Source organism: Natator depressus, chromosome 2, assembly GCF_965152275.1.
Source record: "Natator depressus isolate rNatDep1 chromosome 2, rNatDep2.hap1, whole genome shotgun sequence".
Taxonomy (NCBI): domain Eukaryota; kingdom Metazoa; phylum Chordata; order Testudines; family Cheloniidae; genus Natator; species Natator depressus.
Window position 1 is genome coordinate 265,208,112 of NC_134235.1, and position 20,815 is coordinate 265,228,926.

General features: G+C 49.7%; 1 protein-coding gene across 5 annotated transcripts in view; it reads left to right on the plus strand.

Moving 5' to 3' along the window:
* The window catches only part of SMARCD3 (SWI/SNF related BAF chromatin remodeling complex subunit D3), a 245,590-nt gene that overhangs the window by 36,968 nt on the left and 187,807 nt on the right, over nucleotides 1-20,815 (plus strand). The window contains exon 3 of one of the 5 annotated variants that reach the window (XM_074946671.1): nucleotides 4,304-4,536. The exons of 3 other annotated variants lie outside the window; for them this stretch is intronic. In XM_074946671.1, the coding sequence (XP_074802772.1) occupies nucleotides 4,497-4,536 (40 nt within the window). In that variant the 5' untranslated portion in view covers nucleotides 4,304-4,496. Of the gene's footprint in view, nucleotides 1-4,303; nucleotides 4,537-20,815 lie in introns of those variants that run through there. One more of the 5 variants, XM_074946674.1, reaches the window with a different exon arrangement.

The following is a 20,815-nucleotide window of genomic DNA, read 5'->3' on the forward strand; positions in this document are numbered from 1 at the left end:
GTATCCAGCTCCTTTTGGAGGGTACGGGACTCAGATGCCAACTCAGCAAAACAAGGGTTTAGGCGCTGCAGCCCCCACACCTCTGTCCTAAAGACCTTCAATGTCTAAAATATTTTATTTCAAATGAAAATGTGCCAAACAGCAATAAGCAGAGACTCTCTTGAATTACACAGATGCTCTAGTAATCTATTTGCATGTTTTTTGTGGTTTTTCATTTCCGTTTTTGAATAAATGCTGTGAATCCATTTTTGTTTGTTTATGGTACTTGAACTGACTGCATGAAAACGGCAACTAACAAACTGGTACAAATTTGAACCAAACATTGACAATTTTCTTAGTCTTATGTGTTGTTTGAGCTTGTCTTTTTTAAATTTTTTTCATTTATTTTTTTTATCTTCCTCTGTGTAATTGTACTTATTCTGCAAAATGAAGCATTTAAAAAAAAAAAAAGCATTAAAGATAGTCTGGTAAACTTGTTCTTTCTGACCCCCAATATTGCTTATTGCTCAAAATTACATTATGTTCAGTAGTGTGCCGTTCTTGCCAAGAAGGCTAACAGCATATTGGGCTGTATTCGTAGGAGCGTTGCCAGCAGATCGAGGGAAGTGATTATTCCCCTCTATTCGGCACTGGTGAGGCCACACCTGGAGTATTGCATCCAGTTTTGGGCCCCCCACTACAGAAAGGATGTGGACAAATTGGAGAGAGTCCAGTGGAGGGCAACGAAAATGATTAGTGGGCTGGGGCACATGACTTACGAGGAGCGGCTGAGGGAACTCCAGCGGCGCAATGTGTTAGTGCGCAGTACTGTAGAGCAGTGCTGTGTGGAGTATTGCTGAAGTTGTGAGTTCAGACCTCAACTGGAGCACTGGTTTTCTTTAATCTCGGGGGAGGAATAGCTCAGTGGTTTGAACATTGGCCTGCGAAACCCAGGGTTGTGAGTTCAATCCTTGAGGGGGCCATTTAGGGATCTGGGGCAAAAATTGGGGATTGGTCCTGCTTTGAGCAGGGGGTTGGACTAGCTGACCTCCTGAGGTCCCTTCCAACCCTGAACTGGGGTTATTTAGTCTGCAGAAGAGAAGAGTGAGGGGGGATTTGATAGCAGCTTTCAATTACCTGAAGGGGGGTTCCAAAGCGGATGGAGCTCTGCTGTTCTCAGTGGTGGCAGATGACAGAACAAGGAGTAATGGTCTCAAGTTGCAGTGCGGGAGATCTAGGTTGGATATTAGGAAACACTGTTTCACTAGGAGGGTGGTGAAGCACTGGAATGGGTTCCCTAGGGAGGTGGTGGAATCTCCTTCCTTAGAGGTTTTTAAGGCCCGGTTTAACAAAGCCTTGGCTGGGATGATTTATTTGGTGTTGGTCCTGCTTTGAGCAGGGGATTGTACTAGATGACCTCCTGAGGTCTCTTCCAACCCTAATATTCTGTGATCTGTAGTGATTTTTTTCTCCTTAATATTTGTTCCATTTTACAAGGGATAGGAAGTGGATTTATCAAACAGTTATTGCCAAGATTTCTCTCCTTTGTTTGGAGATGTACTTTTCTCCAGTCTTCTAGTGCTCCCTCGCTAGTGCTTTCCATGACTGTTTCTCGCTTCCTCCATACTGGTGCATGTTAATACTTCTTCCAGTCAGACTCTGCAGTGATTTTTACACAATGACACCTTAAGTTATAGGCATAATTGGGAATAATGTATATTTCCCATTTTAAAGGAAGAATAAAATAAAAAGTGTTACTGTAATCTGATGTTCCGCTGCTATAGCCAAGCACCACCTTTTTTATTTAACACCTGTGTTGCAGTAGTGAATAAGGCACTCAACCAGGTCAGGACCCTGTTGTGGCAGTTGCTGTACAAACATACAGTAAATGAACGACAGTCCCTGCCCCAACAAATTTACAATCTAAAAGACAAGGCCTAATAGGGGAATGAGACAAACAGTACTGCGCAGAATCCTCTGTCTTGCATAATTTTGTATTTTCCCACATAAAATAAATTTTGCCTAAGTGCTGCAGTTCCTCCTTTTTCTCACCAGAGGCTGCTGTGGTGCCAGAATAGCCAGCTGCAGGAACGCAGCCAGCTGTTCTGGCACCACAGCAGCCTCTGGTGAGAAAAAGGTGAAACTGCAGCACTTCTGGGGCAGAATGTATTTTTTATGCCCAGTGCTGCAGAATTCCCCCAGGAATTCATCACAGCACCCTGCCCGCAGAGCCAGGTTAGGACACACAGTGGGGCACACAGGGCTGCTGGGGAGTCACAGATGGGTTCAGAATGGCTGGGGGGTGGGACAGACCGGGGCATAGGCTCAGGAGCTAGTGTGGTTACAGCGCTGAGCCGGGGGGTGGGGGGGGAGAGGGGGAGGGGCTGCAGAGACCCATGGGGATGGGGTCTGCGGGGACGGGCAGATGTGCCTGACTGAATGAGAGAGGCTTGGAGTCAGCCAGGGTCTGCATGAGGGCGGCTTCCCAACTCCCTAAGAATCTCCCCCCCCAATCCCCCCCCCCCATAGCACCAACACCCTCCAGGTTCACTCCTAGGCTCCTTCCCTCTCCCTCAACTTCTCCATTACCCCTGACTCCCCCAAGCCTTTGCACTGCTTCCTGACAGGTGCAGGAAATACAGTTCTGTATTGTAATGTAAATGCATTACTCAAAGTTCTATATTAATATGCCTAGTAAGGAATCTATTTATTTGTTTAAAAAAAATTACCAGAATCTTTTTTTTGGTCTGTATTGTTACAGACATATTTGCTGACGGATATTGAACTATATTACCAAAATAATTGAAACTGGCATGATTATATTGTGCTATTTTAACAAATAAAATATGTGGAATTTTGCAGAAATTTCAAATACTGAATTTTTATTTTTTTGGTGCAGACTTCCCCCTGGAGTAAAACAGGCACACTAGGGTAGCATATGATAGGATATGTGAAATTGTTAGCCAGTCACTATTAGTGATCACACGCTGACCACTCTGCTTATATGCTGTTTTTATCCTCAGTCTTCAGTCTAATGTCACACTGAGATATTTTGGGATGGGATGGGATTGTCTCTTATCTTCTAGCCACAGAAGTCTATGCATGTGCAGTTCTGCTTAGGCCTTTCAATTGTTTAGATGGAATGCTGACACAATAGTTCCGGTAGAGTTTGGTTTTAGCTGCCAGGATAAGAAATATTCTTCCATAGTTTTAAGGTTCTTGGTTAGGCTGTATTCTATGATAGACAGATTCTCTGCCTGTGCACTCAAAACAATGTCATCAACAATGCATAGACACATTTCTATGATGAAGTCTGGGGAAGGTTGCTTGTGTGAAATATTAAACAGGATCGGCGCTAGGACAGGTCCCTGTGATAAGCAATCATTCAGAGTGCGTGGCCTGCTGACCTCATTATCAAGGAAAATGCAAAACCTATGATTGGTTATAGTGAAAGTTTCTTGCAGATTTTTACTTAAAGCAGGACTAAAATATCTGCTTTGCAATTTAAATGTTGCATTTCTTCTCAAATTTGACACAGTTTTACAGAGGGCAATGGAATATTGTGTATTGTTTTAGAAAAAGGTTTTGTAACTTTTGCAAAGGAAATACTTTAAAAATGCTCCTTTTGAAATTTTGCTGTTTTATTCACATTTTTTCGGATTCCTCTATTGTAAAACATAAATTTACACAAGCTTAAGATTTCACCAAGTAACTCATCGTTACAATATCTCAGGCACAGGCTAAGGTGTGGAACCTGAAATATTAAAGTTATAAAACAATTGCTATAATTTACTGTCAGCAAAGGAACCTATAGGTCATGAGAAGTGTTATTGATGCCACGCTCTGGTACAGATCATGAGACTGCTGAGAGTGTCTTTTTTGGGGATGGGGGTGTGATGTTATCTGATTAAAATATGACCATATAGATCATTATTGCAACCACTATTATATATTTGCAGCAAATCTTGTACAAAGGTTGTCAAGTGAGGTGTCTATGAAAAGGTTATGATTTTGCTATGTGTATGCATGTATCATTTTTGTATTTGAAGTTATAAGTATTGGCCCTCAACCTGGATTTCAAATGTTTGCTTCTGGGGTACCACCCACAAGGTAGCTAGCCAGCACATGTTGGAGGGACTATTCAAATTCAGTGGCTCATCAAGAAACACTTGGTTGACAATGGACCATGGGAGACGCCCATCTACGCTGTGTCATGTTAAACGTTCTGTCTGGAGTGTAGGTAATGGCTTCCTGCAATGACTGAGTGAAATTGGGCATGAACATGTGACTCCAAACTCCATCTTGTTGCTGTAATTTTCCACAGTAAGAACAATGGGATGCCCTCCACATGGCAGAAGCTATAAAAGGCCCTGGAAACACTTCCATTTTGTCTTCAATCCTGCTTCTTACCTCTGGAAGAACTTTGCTACAAACTGAAGCTCTGAACAAAGGACTGAATGACCCATCCAAGCTGTGGATGTATTCCAGAGACTTGACTTAAGCCAGCAGTTTATTCCATGACTGCTACAAGCCTGAACCTAGAACTTTGCAATTACTGTATGTATTTGACTCTTTTAACCATTTCTTTCTTTCTTTCTTTCTTTCTTTCTTTCTTTCTTTCTTTCTTTCTTTCTTTCTTTCTTTCTTTCTTTCTTTCTTTCTTTCTTTCTTTCTTTCTTTCTTTCTTTCTTTCTTTCTTTCTTTCTTTCTTTCTTTCTTTCTTTCTTTCTTTCTTTCTTTCTTTCTTTCTTTCTTTCTTTCTTTCTTTCTTGTTTACATACTAAAGGATTGGCACCAACGTGATTATTGGATAAGATCTAAGGTATATATTGACCTGGGTTGGGGGCTGCTCCTTTGGGATCAGAAGAACCTTTCATTTGATGAGACTGGTTGTAAAGAACCACTCATCTCTGAATCCAGTGTTTTTCGTGGTTATATAAGAACTGGAATGCCCAAGGAAACTGCTCTTATGACTTCTTGTTAGCCAGTGTGGTGAAACAGGAGTTTACTTTTGTGGCTGGTTTCGTATATATCATAAAAGAATAACTACCAGTTTTCGGTTGTGTTTGCCCTATTGCTCAGTAGTTTGTCCTGAATTTGGCATCCTTAGTTGTGACCCACTAAGGCACAGTTACAGGAGGAGGAACCAGGAATGTGGGGGAGCAGGAGGGCTTACCAGAAGTATGGAGTAGGCATTGCGGGCAGGGAGGTGTGAGCAACCATCTTGGTGGTGGGTGAATGGGGAAGGGAAGGGGAGTGTTAACCCTTTCCTTCCTTCTCTACCTGACCTGCTGTAGTTTGCTGGAAGTGGGAGGGTTACTTCGCTTTAAGTCATAGCAGGAATGCTGCAATGGTTCTCTTTCTCCACAGCCTGATGAATAACTGGTCCTTGCAAGTCTGCCATCCCTAGGGATCAGTCTGCAGCTGCAGATACTGCTGGTGTTTGGGGAAAGAGCAAGTGCAGCAGGAGGAAGTAGGGGCAGGGCAGCACTAGAAATGTCTTGCCGTCTCTGCCTGATGAACCCGTGCCTCAAGTGGACCCAAGCCATTGCAAATCCATCAGGTGAAGAAGGCAAAGACGAGCTACTTTTCCCTTATTTTGTCTTCCTGCTTGCACCCCACCAGAATCTCCTTGCTCCCATGTCCCCCTCATTCTTTCTTGTCCCCCACAGCCCAATTTGCTCATCTCCCATGCCCTCTCCATGGCTCTAACTCTTCGATACCCCATAGCCTCATATCACTTCTTGCTCTCCCAAAACCCTGCACCCTTCTGCCCCCATAAGTCCCATAACTCTTCTCACCCAGTAGCTATATTGATGATCCTCTGCTGCCCCTCTCTCGAGCATGACCATCACTGCCAGCACTCTTTCCTGCCCCCAATCCTTGCTGTCATCTCTTGCTTCCCAATATTCCTTATACTACTTCTTCCAGCACTAGCTCCCACTGCTTAGAATCACAAGGAGACTCCCACACAAAAACTTGAGAGCTGTTTGCTCAAGTGCGCTTCTTATCCATGCAGTCACTAGAAATAATTGAACTCCTTGGCGAAGACTACATTAACATCCAGAACAAGTTCAGCTCACACGCCTTGTCATCCCTATGCACGCGGACTCTTTACCTCAACAGTAGACTTCCTTTCGCTTCTCACAATGCACATGCCCAATTCCTCTACATCACACTCAAACATACAAATTTTCATAGATTCCAAAGCATCATCTAGTCTGACCTCCTGCATAACACAGGCCATAGAACACCCCCAAAATAATTCCTTTTGAACTAGACTATATTTAAAAAAAAAATCTTGCTTTTAAAAATGTAAGTGACGGAGAGTCCACCACAACCCTTGGTAAATTGTTCATTAGTCAATTACCTTCATAGTTAAAAATTTACGCCTTTTTTCTAGTCTCAATTTGTCTAGCTTCAACTTCTAGCGATTGGATCATGTTAGACCTTTCTCTACGAGAGCTCATTATCAAATATTTGTTCCCCATGTAAGTGCTTAAAGACTAAGTGCTTAAAGAGTCACCTTTTAACCTTCTTTGTTAGACACAAGGAGCTCAATCTATGTAGCTTATCACTGTAAGGCAGGTTTTTCAATCCTTTAATCATTCTCCTTTCTTTTTTATGAACACACTTCAGTTTATCAACATCATTCTTGAATTGTGGACACCAGAACGGGACATAATATTCCAGCAGCGGTCGCATCCGTGCCAAATAAAGAGGTAAAAACCTCTCCATTCCTACCTGAGGTACCTCTGTTTATGCATCCAACGATTGCATTTGCTCATTTGGCCACAGCTTTCCTTTTGGAACTCATGTTCAGCTGACTATCCACCTCACATTCCCCCCCATCCCCCCAAACACTTTTTCAGAATTCCTACTGCTTCTGCAAGTGCTGCTGGTTGTGGTGCGGACTGACTGCCTCTCCACTTCCTTTTTAGTGCCACATGGTCTGAAACAGAACCCTTCTGTTCCTGGAGCTGATCCACCTACATCAAACCTGTAAATATTATAAACTGTAAATATTGTGTATAAAATTTCTTAGTTTATTAGACAGATATCAGGGACATGCCTCCGGAGCCCCCACTTCCTGGTATGGGAGTCCAGTTATGCCTGGGATTCTGGGCTTCAAGAACTGCCTCTCCTGTCCCTGTTCTTTTCTGGTCAGCAAAGAGCACTGCAGGTTCCTTTACTGCCTTGGGAGAGAAGGTCATATCTCCGCTAAGTGCAGTATCGGTCACTTCTTTCTGACTTGAACCCATCAAGCCCAGGAGTTCAGACTTAAGAAACACCTCATGGAGCAGGCTATGAGGCCCCTGTTGGATCTGGGCTGGGGAGACCCCACCTGTAGAGTGGGCTTGAGGCATCAAGGACAGCAATGTCAAGTATTACACACCAGACACAGGTGCAGGCAAAGGTAGAGCCAAGGGCTCCTTTTCTCAGACTTCATGCTAAGGCAAGAAACCCTCTCTATACCTGAGAGAAAATTCCCCCTCCAGATCCACTTCTAAGAGGAGGGCTGATTCACTTATACTGTTGAGGTTGGGTGACTCTCAGAGGCTCGAAAACCCATTGATGTTGTGGTACCAGCCCACAGGCTGAAAAGACTGATCGCCTCCACTTTGGCATCATAGGTGGCAGTGGGACTGTTACACCTGGGGTTATTTGAACCCAAAACTATAGTAACTAATTCTTGCTTTCCAGGTGGTGGCAGGAAATAAATCTGTGGGGACACAGCTCCTCTGTCCAATAAATGATTGGTACAAGAGTGCTTCCACTTAGTTTTAAGCACACAGACACACATGCAACAGCAATAGTCTAGAGCACCCAGATATAGTTACCCGAAGTCTGAGGTGGTGTCGAGTGGGCAACAGGAGGTTTTTGGTGATCAGCCATCCTTCCAGTTGCTGGGGAGTAAGATGTCAGTCTGCTAGCTCTCAGAAATCCTCCTCAATCTGCTTCAAATTGGACACTTTCAACCTCTAATAAGCTAACAATTTTCCTAGCAACAGCAAAAACCTCATAATGCTACTTATCAGCAAAGCAACTCCAAGTCATAACAGAAAGAGACACAGATCCAAACTCAGTTATCCACACGTTTTAATTTTAATAAATCCATACACAGCTGCAGCTGTGCAGCTATTTGTATGGTTTACTTAGGCAAAGGCCAAATTATTTCTAACTATATGGTATTTTCATTTTCAACTATTGGTGGTGGAGTACACAAAATGGCTACGGTTATGTCAACTCCAGCTTATGTCATGTCCAGTTCTCTTGTAACAGGCCCATCAGTACTGAGTAAAAAGAAGCATGAGCCTAGACTGGCGAAAGACAGATGACCATCCCATACACAGTCGTCACTGGCACACACTTTGAGCTGACACCAAAGGTTCACAGGGAGAAGACTCATGGTGGCAAATACAGTGCTTTGGGGGACAAAGTCCTGCACTTAGGACGGAAGAATCCAATGCACCGCTACAGACTAGGGACCGAATGGCTAGGCAGCAGTTCTGCAGAAAAGGACCTAGGGGTTACAGTGGACGAGAAGCTGGAAAGGAGTCAACAGTGTGCCCTTGTTGCCAAGAAGCCCAATGGCATTTTGGGATGTATAAGTAGGGGCATTGCCAGCAGATCGAGGGACATGATCATTCCCCTCTATTCGACATTGGTGAGGCCTCATCTGGAGTACTGTGTCCAGTTTTGGGCCCCACACTACAAGAAGGATGTGGAAAAATTGGAAAGAGTCCAGCGGAGGGCAACAAAAATGATTAGGGGACTGGAACACATGAGTTATGAGGAGAGGCTGAGGGAACTGGGGATGTTTAGTCTACGGAAGAGAAGAATGAGGGGGGATTTGATAGCTGCTTTCAACTACCTGAAAGGGGATTCCAAAGAGGATGGCTCTAGACTGTTCTCAGTGGTAGCAGATGACAGAACAAGGAGTAATGGTCTCAAGTTGCAGTGGGGGAGATTTAGGTTGGATATTAGGAAAAACTTTTTCACTGGGAGGGTGGTGAAACACTGGAATGCGTTACCTAGGGAGGTGGTGGAATCTCCTTCCTTAGAAGTTTTTAAGGTCAGGCTTGACAAAGCCCTGGCTGGGATGATTTAATTGGGGATTGGTCCTGCTTTGAGCAGGGGGGTTGGACTAGATGACCTCCTGAGGTCCCTTCCAACCCTGATATTCTATGATTCTATGATAACCATCCTGCTGGATCCAGAATCTCCCATCTTATCAGAATTGATTCTTACAAGGGAGATCATGACACCATTGGTCCACAAACATTATGAAAGAAGCCAGTCTCCTGTTCCCTCTGCTACTTGGGGTATTTCCTCATCCACAGTTCTAACATCACCACCTTTGGAGATGGAACCTAAATTTTTCTTCAAGTGCTTGCTCATGTCCATTCAACTAGGTGTGTGTGCTCGCCACACGTACCAGTGCCGGAAGGTTTTCCCTCAGCAATATCCGTAGGGGACCGGCTCCAGCGCCCCCGGGAGTGGCGCACATATGCCACGGTATATAGGGAGCTGCCAGTTCCCCCCATTCTCAGTTCTTCTTCGAGTGATTGCTCATGTGCATTCCACAGTAGGTGTGCATGCTTGCCACATGCACCGGTGCCGGAAGTTTTCCCCCTAGCAGTACCTGTAGGGGAGTGCCCCAGTGACCCCTGGAGTGGCACCACCATGGTGCGGTATAAGGGGCGCTGTGCACTCCCCGCACCCTCAGTTCCTTCTTGCCACCAGTGACGGTGCTTCGGAACTGCTGTGCTCCAGCTCTCCATTGTAGCATTCCTTGTTTGGTCTGTCGTTTAGTCTGTAGATAGTTCGTACTTGTAGTTTTAAAAAAAATATAGATAGTAGTAGTAGTAAAGTAGAAGAACTACGCCTGGATCGGGGCATGCCCTGTGCCTCGGGCTTCAGGTCGTGCGACACTTGTAAATGGCCTATGCCCAAAAGTGACCCACACACTAGTTGCTTATGCTGTTTTGGGGAAACCCACATCAGAGACCGCTGCAAAATTTGCAGATCATTTAAGCCATGGACTAAGAAGGAGCGGGATATATGGCTCTGAGCCATGTTGATGGAGTCGGCACTGACCCTGACACCGCTACGCCGCTCCAAGTCAGCACTGTAGCATCGGTGCGCGGGGACTCAGTGGTGCCTTCCACCAGCCGGCATCACTCCCCATCCACGGGACACTCTAAGAAGATGAAGAAGCGATCTTCTCTGTCAAGGCACCAGGGCAAGGCTGGGGGCGAGACTAGACCCGTGCTGGGCAGCTCTCAATCCCCGTCAGCCTTACGGCCTCCAACTCAAGTAGAGCAGAGTAGCCCAGACCACTCTGAGCTGACCTTCCTCGACGCCAGTGGCCACATACGGGTGCCCTCCGTGTCAGAGGCCCTGCAGGCCACTCGAGACATAATATCTCTCCTGGTACCAGCTGGTACCTGGTGCCGAGGCAGGCCGGCGCTGGGACTGCTGCAGTCACCATCCGGGCGGTACCGCTCACGGTCGCAGGAAGGTTCCTGATGCCATTCTTCACCAAGCCCCGCTTGCAGCCTGCACCGGTCCCCGTCGACCCCCACCCAGTTGTCTGGGGTGCCAAGCAACAGGGAATTGAGACACTGCTCCGAATCTAGGGAGCGCAGGCCTCAAGGTCAGAGCATGCCCCACCAGGACTGGGACCGATGGCACTGGAGGTTGCCGATTCCGAGAAACCACTGAAGTTCCTCATGGTAGCAGCGCTGGCGCCGCTCACACTCCTCACCCCGGTCAAGGTCCCCAGCATGGCACCGCTCCCGCAGCCCCAGGCGTAGCTCACTGTCAACTGGCCGTCGCAGATCTGCCCGACAGAACCGTTCGCGGACGTACTCCTGCTCCTCTACACCGGACTCAAGGTCTCGAGCCCAGCACCGTTCCTGACACCGCTACTCGTCCCCATCCCAGGATAGCAGGCGTTCGTATGCCAGCCTAGCCTCCCCTTAGAGCCCACAGTCAGCGGACCAGACAAGTCCAGCGGGGCAGCCTGCTCCACGGTGCCACAGCATGTGCCAGTGCCCTGGTACTAATGGACCCCTGGGCCCTGACGCAGCCCCTGGTGGTGGCCCACTTGGTAGCCGGCACATCGGACAGGCAGTCAGCCTCCCTCTCTCAACCCCCCAGCCCTGTACTCAGAAGGGGACCAAGCACTTGGGGGCCGCGGCACTGGTGGGAACACAGAGCATTGCACCTCCATCTGCATCCTCCCCAGATGAGGCCATCACGACGCCTCCTCCTCCTCCTGTTCCCCAGGAGGACACAAAAGCCCACCAGGAGCTCCTGAAAATGTGGCCGCAAGCCTCAATTTACAGCCCTAAGAGATGGAGGAGCCTTCGGACTCCCTCTTTGATGTCTTCTCAGCCACAGCACCGGCTAGGGTGGCCCTCCCTGTCCGTGAAGGGGTGGCGAAAATCTCCACTGCCCTATGGCAGACCCCATCTTCCTGGCCACCAAGGGGCACAATATCTCTATACTCACCCCATATCGGCCTTCCACCTGCCTGTCCAGGGCCACACAGTATTTTCTCATGCCATGACCGGTTGATTCCTTAAGGGCTTGGATTGCCTCTTTCCTTACGTTAGGCCCCCTGTTTCACAGTGGGGCCTGAACTTGGTTCTGGCCAGGCTGACAGGGCCTCCATTTGAGCTGCTTGCCACATGCTCCTGGTCCTTTCATGGAAAGTAGCCTTTCTTGTGGCAATCACATCTGCTAGGAGGGTCTCGGAGCTCCGGGCCCTGATCACCAAACCCCTGTATACAGTATTTCATAAAGATAAGCTCCAGCTCCGCCCACACCCTTCATTCCTCCCCAAGGTGGTCTCCGCCTATCATATGAACCATTTTCCTTCCGGTGTTCTGTCCCAAGCCTCACGCGTCTAGTGAGGAGCACTGTCTCCACATGCTAGATGTGAGATGGGCCCTGGCTTTTTACCTGGAATGAACAAAAGCGTTCAGGAAGTCTTCACAGCTGTTCATCGCCACGGTCGAATGCCTGAAGGGTCGGCCGATCTCCACTCAGCGACTCTCCAGCCAGATCATTTTATGTATCTGTACTTGTTATGACCTGGTGGGAGTTCCCCCACCACAGATTGTGAGAGCGCACTCGACAAGGGCGCAAGCCTCCTCGGCTGCCTTTCTGGCTCATGTCCCTATTCAGGACATGTGTAGGGCTGCTACATGGTCATCAGTCCACATGTTCACGCGCTATGCGATCGTCTCCAAGACCAGGGAGGACGCTGGGTTTGGCAGGGCAGTGCTCCATCCTGAGTGTCTGTGAACTCCTACCCACCTCCAACAGGTATAGCTTGGGAAACACTATTGTGGAATGCACACGAGCAATTACTCGAAGAAGAAAACAGTTATCTTTTCCATAACTGGTGTTCTTCGAGATGTGTTGCTCATGTCCATTCCACATCCCGCCCTCCTTCCCCACTGTCGGAGTTGTCCGGCAAGAAGGAACTGAGGGTGGGGGGAGCGCCCAGCGCCCCTTATACCGTGCTATGGTGGCTCCACTCCAGGGGTTGCTAGGGGCGCTCCCCTACGGGTACTACTAGGGGAAAAACTTCCGGCACCAGTGCACGTGGCGAGCACGCACATCTACTGCTCAATGGACATGAGCAACACCTCTCGAAGAACACCAGTTACGGAAAAGGTAACGGTCCTTCCCTTCTTGCCACCAATGATGGTGCTGGAACTATTGCCGCTTCAGCTAGTGCGGTTGCTGCTCATTCCTATGAACTATTTAATACTTGTATTATAGGGTATATAGTTTTGTTAGTGTTTGTATATCTTTTAGCTATAGTTAGAGACTTCGTAGGTCCTGAACAGGACTTTGTCTTGGGATGCGGCATGCCCCTGTGATCGCTGCAAGAGGCCCATGTCCGTTAGTGATCCGCACAGTAGTTGTCTGTGTTGCTTGGGCAAAGGGCACATTAGTGAAAAGTGCAAAATTTGCAAGTACTTCAAGCCATGGACTAAGAAGGAGCACGATATTCATTTAAGAGCAGTCCTTATGGAGTCAGCCCTCACCCTGGCATCGGAGCAGTGCTCCGACTCAGCACTGAGCACCGTGACCTCAGTATGCAGTGCTCCACCGGGACCAACCACTGGCTGGCACTGGTCCCCATCTGTGGCTCTGATCAAGAAGCCCAAGAAGACGGTGCGAAGTCGGTCTCTAACCTCCTGCAGGGGAAAAGATAAGACTGGGTCTGAACAAGGTCCCGTGCTGGGCAACTCTTCACCACATTGGGATCTCGGGCCCAAACTCTGGTGGAGCAAAGTAGCCCAACCCACTCCCCGCCGGCTACCCCGGATAGTGGTAGAGGCCTCTATCAGCTCCAGGTACCATCCATGCCAGAGGCCCTGCAGTGGGCGCAGGAGATCATGTCTCTCCCGGTGTGCCCACACCGGCTCCTGCAGTTCCCTGGTCATGGGGTACACCCACCTTTGGACCGCTTCAGTCCCCACCTCAGCGGCACCGTTCCCCTTTGCAGGGGATGTCCCACCAGCGCTCACCTTCCTGTATCCGCCATGTCTTTGACCGTGAAAGGCAGACACAGCGCAGCCCCATTCAGTCCCCAGACCTTGGGCACGGGCAGAGAGACTCAAGGCACAGCTTGCCGGCTACCGGGCGCAGACCTTTGGAGGCATGCGCCTCCCGGCAGGAGTACTGGTCCCGGCACCTGGTATCTCTGAGACCATGGTACCGCTCCAGGGACCAGTTGAGGGATCAACATTGCCATTCCTCAGACCGTCACTGATACCCTAGGAGGGCTTCACCGGGTGCAGGCGCTTCTCAGCACCGGGCCTATTCCAACAACCGGTCCCGCTCCTCATCCCGGTACAGTTCGTCAAGCACGAGACACAAATCGCTAGATCCAAGCCGCAACAGATCTGTCTAGCTCCACCGGTCCCTAAGACCCTGCTCCAGATCGGACTCCAGGCGGAGTGACTGGCACCAGTTGGGACAGAGTCACCGTTCCGCTTTGTCCTGGTCACCTGGGAGCGACCGCCCAGGATCCAGCCCTGGTTGGGAGTGAGGTTCCCTGATGGTGGGACAAGCTCTGGTACAGGCGGTACCAGCTACATTGTTGGCACCGAAACCGGCCCCATGGCCTCAGGCACAGTGGCTGGCACTGTAGTACCCAAGGAACCTGTGGGGGTTCACTCAGCCCACCCAGGCTGCCCGCTTGGTGTCTGGATCCTCAGAAAGACCAGCTGCCTCTCTCTCCTGGCCTCCTCCAGTGCATGAAGCCTCGGGTGCAAGGACTCCGCAGGTCCAAGAGGGAGCAGGGGAACAAACCACTGGGCCACCAATGGTTGTGGAGGACCCTACAGCACTGACATCTTCATCGTTGTCACCAGATGAGGCTATAATGGGGCCACCTCCCCCGGTTCCTCTGGATGATGCTAAAGCGCACTAGAAACTACTGAAGAGGGTCGCTGCCAACGTGGGCCTTCAGGTGGAGGAGCTAGAGGAGCCCTCGGACTCTCTCTTTGATATTCTTTGTTCTACAGAACTGGCCAGAGTGGCTCTGCCCCTTCATGAAGGGGTCTCTAAGATCACTAATGTCTTGTGGCAAACTCCCTCCTCCCTGCCACCCATTTCCAAGAGGGCTGAGCGCAAGTACTTTGTGCCATCTAAAGGCCACGAGTACCTGTACACCCACCCTGCTCCCAACTCCCTAGTGGTAGAAGTGGTTAACCACAGGAAGCGACAAGGTCAACCCAGAGCTATCCCTAAGAACAGACTCCAAGAGACTAGACTTGTTTGGATGTAAGGTTTATTCGTCCTCTAATCTCCAGTTGAGGGTGGCCAATCATCAATCCCTCCTGGGACACTCTGACTTTAACATGTGGCAAGCGATGGCCAAGTTCGAGAGCTCTCTTCCTGAGGCTTCTAGGAAGGAGTTCTGGGCTATTATAGAGGAGGGCACGATTGCGGCCAGGGCGACGCTCCAGGCGGTGTCAGATGCGGCGGACACTGCCACCCAAACCATGGCCTTGGCTGTCGCCATGTGCCAGGCATCCTGGCTGCTCCTTTCTGGCTTGTCCATGGAGGCTCAGCAGTTGATGTAAGACCTTCCCTTCAAAGGGCAAGCCCTGTTTGTGGAACAGATGGACAATAAACTCCATGGCCTGAAGGACTCCCGCATGACCCTTAAAACGCTGGGCCTATATGTTCTCGGACCTGCTCGCAAGTGGTTCAAGCCACAGCAGCCTCAGGGCCAGGGGAGCCACCCTTGCCAGGAGCCTCCCCCTAAGAAATCCAGAGGCTAAAAGCAGCGTCCTAGCCAACAGCCTTCACAGGCTTCTCAGTCGCACTCAACCCACCATAAACAGGCGGGCAAGCACTCGTTTTGAGGGTATGCTTGAGGACGACCTACTGAACTGTTTCCAGGATCCTCCCTTCCCTATTTTTGCCAACTGCCTTTCTCCTTTCCTCCCTGCATGGGTATTTATAACATCGGACCGATGGGTCCTCAGTACGATGGCGCGGTGTTACACCCTTCAGTTACTTTCTAACCCTCCTTCCCACCCACACCCTGTCCCTCTTCAGGGACCCTTCTCATGAGTCTCTCCTCGTGCAGGCGGTAGAGGGGTCACTGTAGGTAGGTGCAGTGGAGGTCGTTACTCTAGAGTACAGAAACAAGGGGTTCTATTCCCGTTACTTTTTAATCCCAAAGGCCAAGGGCGGTCTGCAACCTATCCTGGACCTATGAGACTTGAACTGCTTCCTAGCAATGCTGAAATTCCGCATGGTTTCCCTGGCCTCCATCATCCCCTCCCTGAATCCGGGAGACTGGTACGCCGCCCTCGGTCTGAAAGATACGTATTTTCACATCGCCATCTTTGAGGGATACAGACGCTTCCTCCGATTTACGGTAGGTCCCAACCACAATCAGTTTGTGGTCCTCCCATTTGGCCTAGTGAAAGCACCACGGGTATTTACCAAGTGCTTGTTGGTGGTGGCCACTTACCTCAGACATTGGGGTGTCCAGATCTACCCGTACCTCAACGACTGGCTAGTCAAGGGCAGCTCTAGGTCCCAGGTCCAAAGGGATGTCGCGATGCTGTTAGTCACTTGTCATCGTCTCGGCCTGTTGGTAAATGACAAAAAATCCACATTAGTTCCGGTACAGAGGATAGAGTTCATCGGAGCGGCGTTTGACTCGACCTGCGCCAGGGCGTTCCTGCTGCTGGAGAGATGCAGGGCACTGACAGACCTCATCGCAGAAGTCTCTGTTTCTCCTGACCACCCCCAAGGTTTGCATGCGCCTCCCAGGTCACATGGCAGCATGCACATATGTGGTGCACCACGCCAGGCTCCGGATGCAACCCCTGCAGCAATGGCTGGCGACGGTCTACTCCCAGTCCAGGAACCACCTGGAAAACGTCGTTACCATTCCTGCGATGGTACTTACCTCGCTGTGATGGTGGACCGACCCTGGGAAAGTCCTGGAAGGAGTTCCCTTCATCAGCACTCCTCACTGAGTCAAGTTGGTTTCGGACACCTTGCACCTCAGCACCCTCCATACCCAGGGTATGTGGTCCCCAGAGGAAATGACACTACACATAAACATCAAGGAGTTCAGAGCATGCGTGGTCTTCCTACCTTACCTGTCGGGCAGAGGGGTCAGAGTCCTGACAGACAACACAGCCTCAATGTTCTACATCAACAGACAAAGGGGAGCATAATCCTCGGCCCTCTGCCAAGAGGCACTCTGTCTCTGGGACTTCTGCATTGACCATGGAATCCACCTAGAAGTGTGTCACCTTCTGGGTGCCAAGGATATGCTAGCAGATCACCTGAGCAGGGACACTTCCTCTCACCACGAGTGTGTAGCTGGCACGATCTTCCAGAGGTGGGGAACTCCCCAAGTGGATTTGTTCACCACCAGGCAGAACAGGAGGTACCACAGGTTTTGCTTCAGACGGGCAAGGGCTGGGCAAGTGCTCCCTCTCCAATGCCTTCCTCCTGCTGTGGACAGGAAGCCTAATGTACGTGTTCCCTCCGATTCCGTTCATCAGCAAAGTCCTAGCGAAAATCAAGAGAGACAAGGCTCAGGTTATCATGTCGCCCCAGCATGGCCTTGCCCGCACTGGTTTGGGATGCTATTGAGCTTGTCAGTGATCCCTCCGTGGCCCCTGCTGAACCTACCGGACCTGCTGTCACAGGATCACGGTCGACTCTTGCACCCCAACCACCCGTCCCTCCACCTCATGGCATGGATATTGTGTGGCTGAACCCTGAGGTACAGGCCTGTTCGGAAGAGGTCCAGAGGGTCCTCCTTGAGAGTAGAAAGCCCTTGACTAGACAGACTTACCTGGGAAAGTGGACGAGGTTCTCCCGCTGCATGGCCGAATGGGGCATCTCCCCTTCGCATTCTTCGATGCGGTTGATTTTTAGACTGCCTGCTTCATTTGAGGAACCAGGGCCTGGCACACTCCTCTATCCATCTGGCGGCCATTTCTGCTTTCATCTGCCCATCCAGGGGCGAACGGTGTTTTCCCATGACATGATGGTTAGGTTCCTCAGAGGTCTCGAGACTTCTTTCCTCAAATTTGGTCCCTGGCCCCTCAGGGGGATCTCAACTTAGTTCTGTCCAGGCTCATGGGCGAGTCTCTGAGCTGCACGTCCTGACCTCAGAACCACCGTACACAGTCTCCTATAAGGACAAGGTCTAGCTCCGGCCTCACCTGGCCTTCCTTCCCAAGGTGGTGTCTACTTTCCACATGAGCCAGGACATCTTCCTTCTGGTCTTCTGCCCTAAACCCCATGAGACTAGTGAGGAGAGGTGCCTTCACGCTTTGGACGTAAGAAGGGCCCTGGCTTTCTACCTAGATTGGACAAAGCCTTTCCGTAAGTTGACTCAGCTTTTCATCTCTGCAGCTGGTAGGATGAAGGGCCTCCTGGTGTCCACGCAGAGGATTTCTAACTGGATCACTGCTTGCATTCGGACCTGCTATGAGTTGGTGAGAGTCCCTCCACCGCTGATTGTCAGAGCCCACTTGACCAGAGAGCAAGCATCTTCAGAGGCCTTCCTGGCGCACTTCCCGATCCAGGACATCTGTCAAGCCACGATGTGGTCCTCGGTGCACATGTTCACAGCTCACCGTGCAATCACTCAGCAGGCCAGAAACGACGCTGGGTTCGGCAGAACTGTGTTGCAATCTACATGTCCGTGAACTCCTACCCACCTCTAACGGGTACTGCTTGGGAGTCACCTAAGTTGAATGGACATGAGCAAGTACTCGAAGAAGAAAAGAAAGTTACCTTTTCCGTAACTGGTGTTCTTCAAGATGTGTTGCTCATGTCCATTCCACAATCTGTCCTCCTTCCCCACTGTCAGAGTTTTTGGTAAGAAGGAGGTGAGGGTGGTGGGAACCAGCAGTGCCCTATATATCGCAGTGTGCGCACGCCACTCCATGGGGAACAAGAGCCGGTCCCTTATGGATACTGCTGAGGGAAAATCTTCTGGTATCGGTGTATGTGGTGAGCACACATACCTAAGTTGAATGGACATCTCGAAGAACACCAGTTACGGAAAAGGTAACTGTCTTTTTCTTTGTCAGGTGATTCTGATATGCGAGAAGGATCATCATCACCCAAGAGATGTCAACCTTACTAGAGGTTCCAGAATCACTTGGGGCCCAACACAATCATGTAAGATGGCATATCCCCCGCCACCTCCTGGACCAGTGGTACTCTATGCCTTGGGGTCCACCTCAACCCAGGCTGGATCCTTCTTACTGGCCCTACTGGGGACAATAGGACCAATATGTGCATTATCCTGAATTCATATGGTCCCATCAAGACTGTTATCATCCATCTCCACTGGGGCACCAGCCTGAACTCCTGGAGTCCATGGGGGAAAAAGCCGAATTTAATGGTACCGTCTTCGTCTTCTGACTGGGTGGTTGCCCCAGCATCACCATCTCCACCAGACGATCACAGTTTTAAGAGTTAAGAAAAGTTACTGAAGCCCTCTAGATTGCCCTTGAGGAAGTTCAAGAGTCATTCCACAAACTCGTGGACATTTTGCAGAGTACAGGGACCACTCTCAGTCAATGACACTATCCTAGACCTGGCCAAAGTGGTGTGGCACACTCCAGCAACACGTGGACCCACACCTAAGAGGGCAGAAAAGAGGTACTTTGTTCTACCCAGAGGAGCGATTTCTCTTCATACATCCTGCCCCCAGCTCCTTGGTTGCTCAGGCTGCTATGGAAAGGAATCAGCAACAACACACAAAATCTACCCTTTCAGATAAGGAGGCCAGACACTTGGACTTCCTAGGGAGAAAAGTATTTACATCTAAATACATCCTACAATTCCAAATAGCCAATTATCAGGCACTACTTGTGAAATATATGTTCATGAACTACTGCAAGATTTTGGAATTTAGAAAAAAATTCCCTCTGGAGGACAGAGTGCTATTCCAAGACCTTATTGACAGGGGTAATGTGATAGCCAGATCATCTCTTCGGGCCGCAGCAGATGCAGTTTATACTGCCTCTAGATCAGTGGTTTCCAAATGGTGGGTCTGGGGTCATGCCATCAGCGGCTGGGGTCACAGGTTCAATTGGCTAGATTTGCCCTGCAGAATGATTTTGTCCACCTCCAAATGTGTCTGCATCTGCTTCACAAACACTTGAGGAGGATGCTGTGATGAAGTGGGACTGTTCTTAATGTTTCCTCTGAATGCTGTAGGGGTGCCTCAGTTTCCCCTATGCATTTCTTAAGTCCCTGGGTGGTGGGATAAGGGGGTGTAATTGTTGCAGAGCAAAGGGCCAGTGTACATAAGTGGCCGACACTGTCTCCTGGCAACTGATGGCCTGGGCCCTTCCCCCCTGCAAGGTGATAGCTAAAGGGTTGGAGAACAAAGGAATCAGGTGACCTCCTGGCCCAGGAAAGGGACAAAGCCCAGAGGAGGAGGGGCTGAAGAGCGAGTCAGTTGGGGCTGGCTGGGGATGTGGAGTGAAGTGCAGATTTGGTTGTCTGGCTTACTGCCCCCCAAAATGGACCCGGCTGAGGGATCCTGTTCTCTGTACCTACAAGCTCTGTTTTAGACCGTGTTCCTATCATCTAATAAATTTCTGTTTTACTGGCTGGCTAAGAGTCACGTCTGACTACGAAGTTGGGGGGCAGGACCCTCTGGCTTTCCCAGGACCCTGCCTGGGCGGACTCGCTGTGTGGGAAGCACACGGAGGGGCAGAGGATGCTGAATGCTCAGAGGTCAGACCCAGGAAGGTGGAAGCTGTGTGCGCTTTTTGCCCTGAAGACAGGCTGCTCACAGAGAGGAGACTTCACTAGAGTCCTGACTGGCTTCATAGGGAGCAGCTCCAGAGCACTGCCCGGGGATTCCGTGACAGATGCCATTTTGATCCACAAAATAGTGTCCTCTGCACAGTGTGATCTTACATGCACTGGACATGCTATATCACTCCATGAGGAGACAGCCTTTTTGCTCTACAAAATGGCAGCCTCTGCTTGGCTATGTGGAGGTCATTTTGCCATTTATACCATACACACCATCCGGCTGTGCAAGGATCAGCTGAGACTTGAACCCAGAAGATCCTTATAATCTGGGAGCAGCAGCCTTGTCAAGAAAGCATCCTCTGTGCTTGAGCTGGTAGGAGCCTGTGCTAGCATTTTCTGAGATGGGAGTCTGCAGTGGCTTGTGAGAGCCCATATCTTTTTCTCTGCCATCCTGAGCATTCTGTTCGCACTCAATAAAGAATAAGTGTAAGCTACTGACTCTGTGCTGCCCTGGTATCACCACACATGGCCT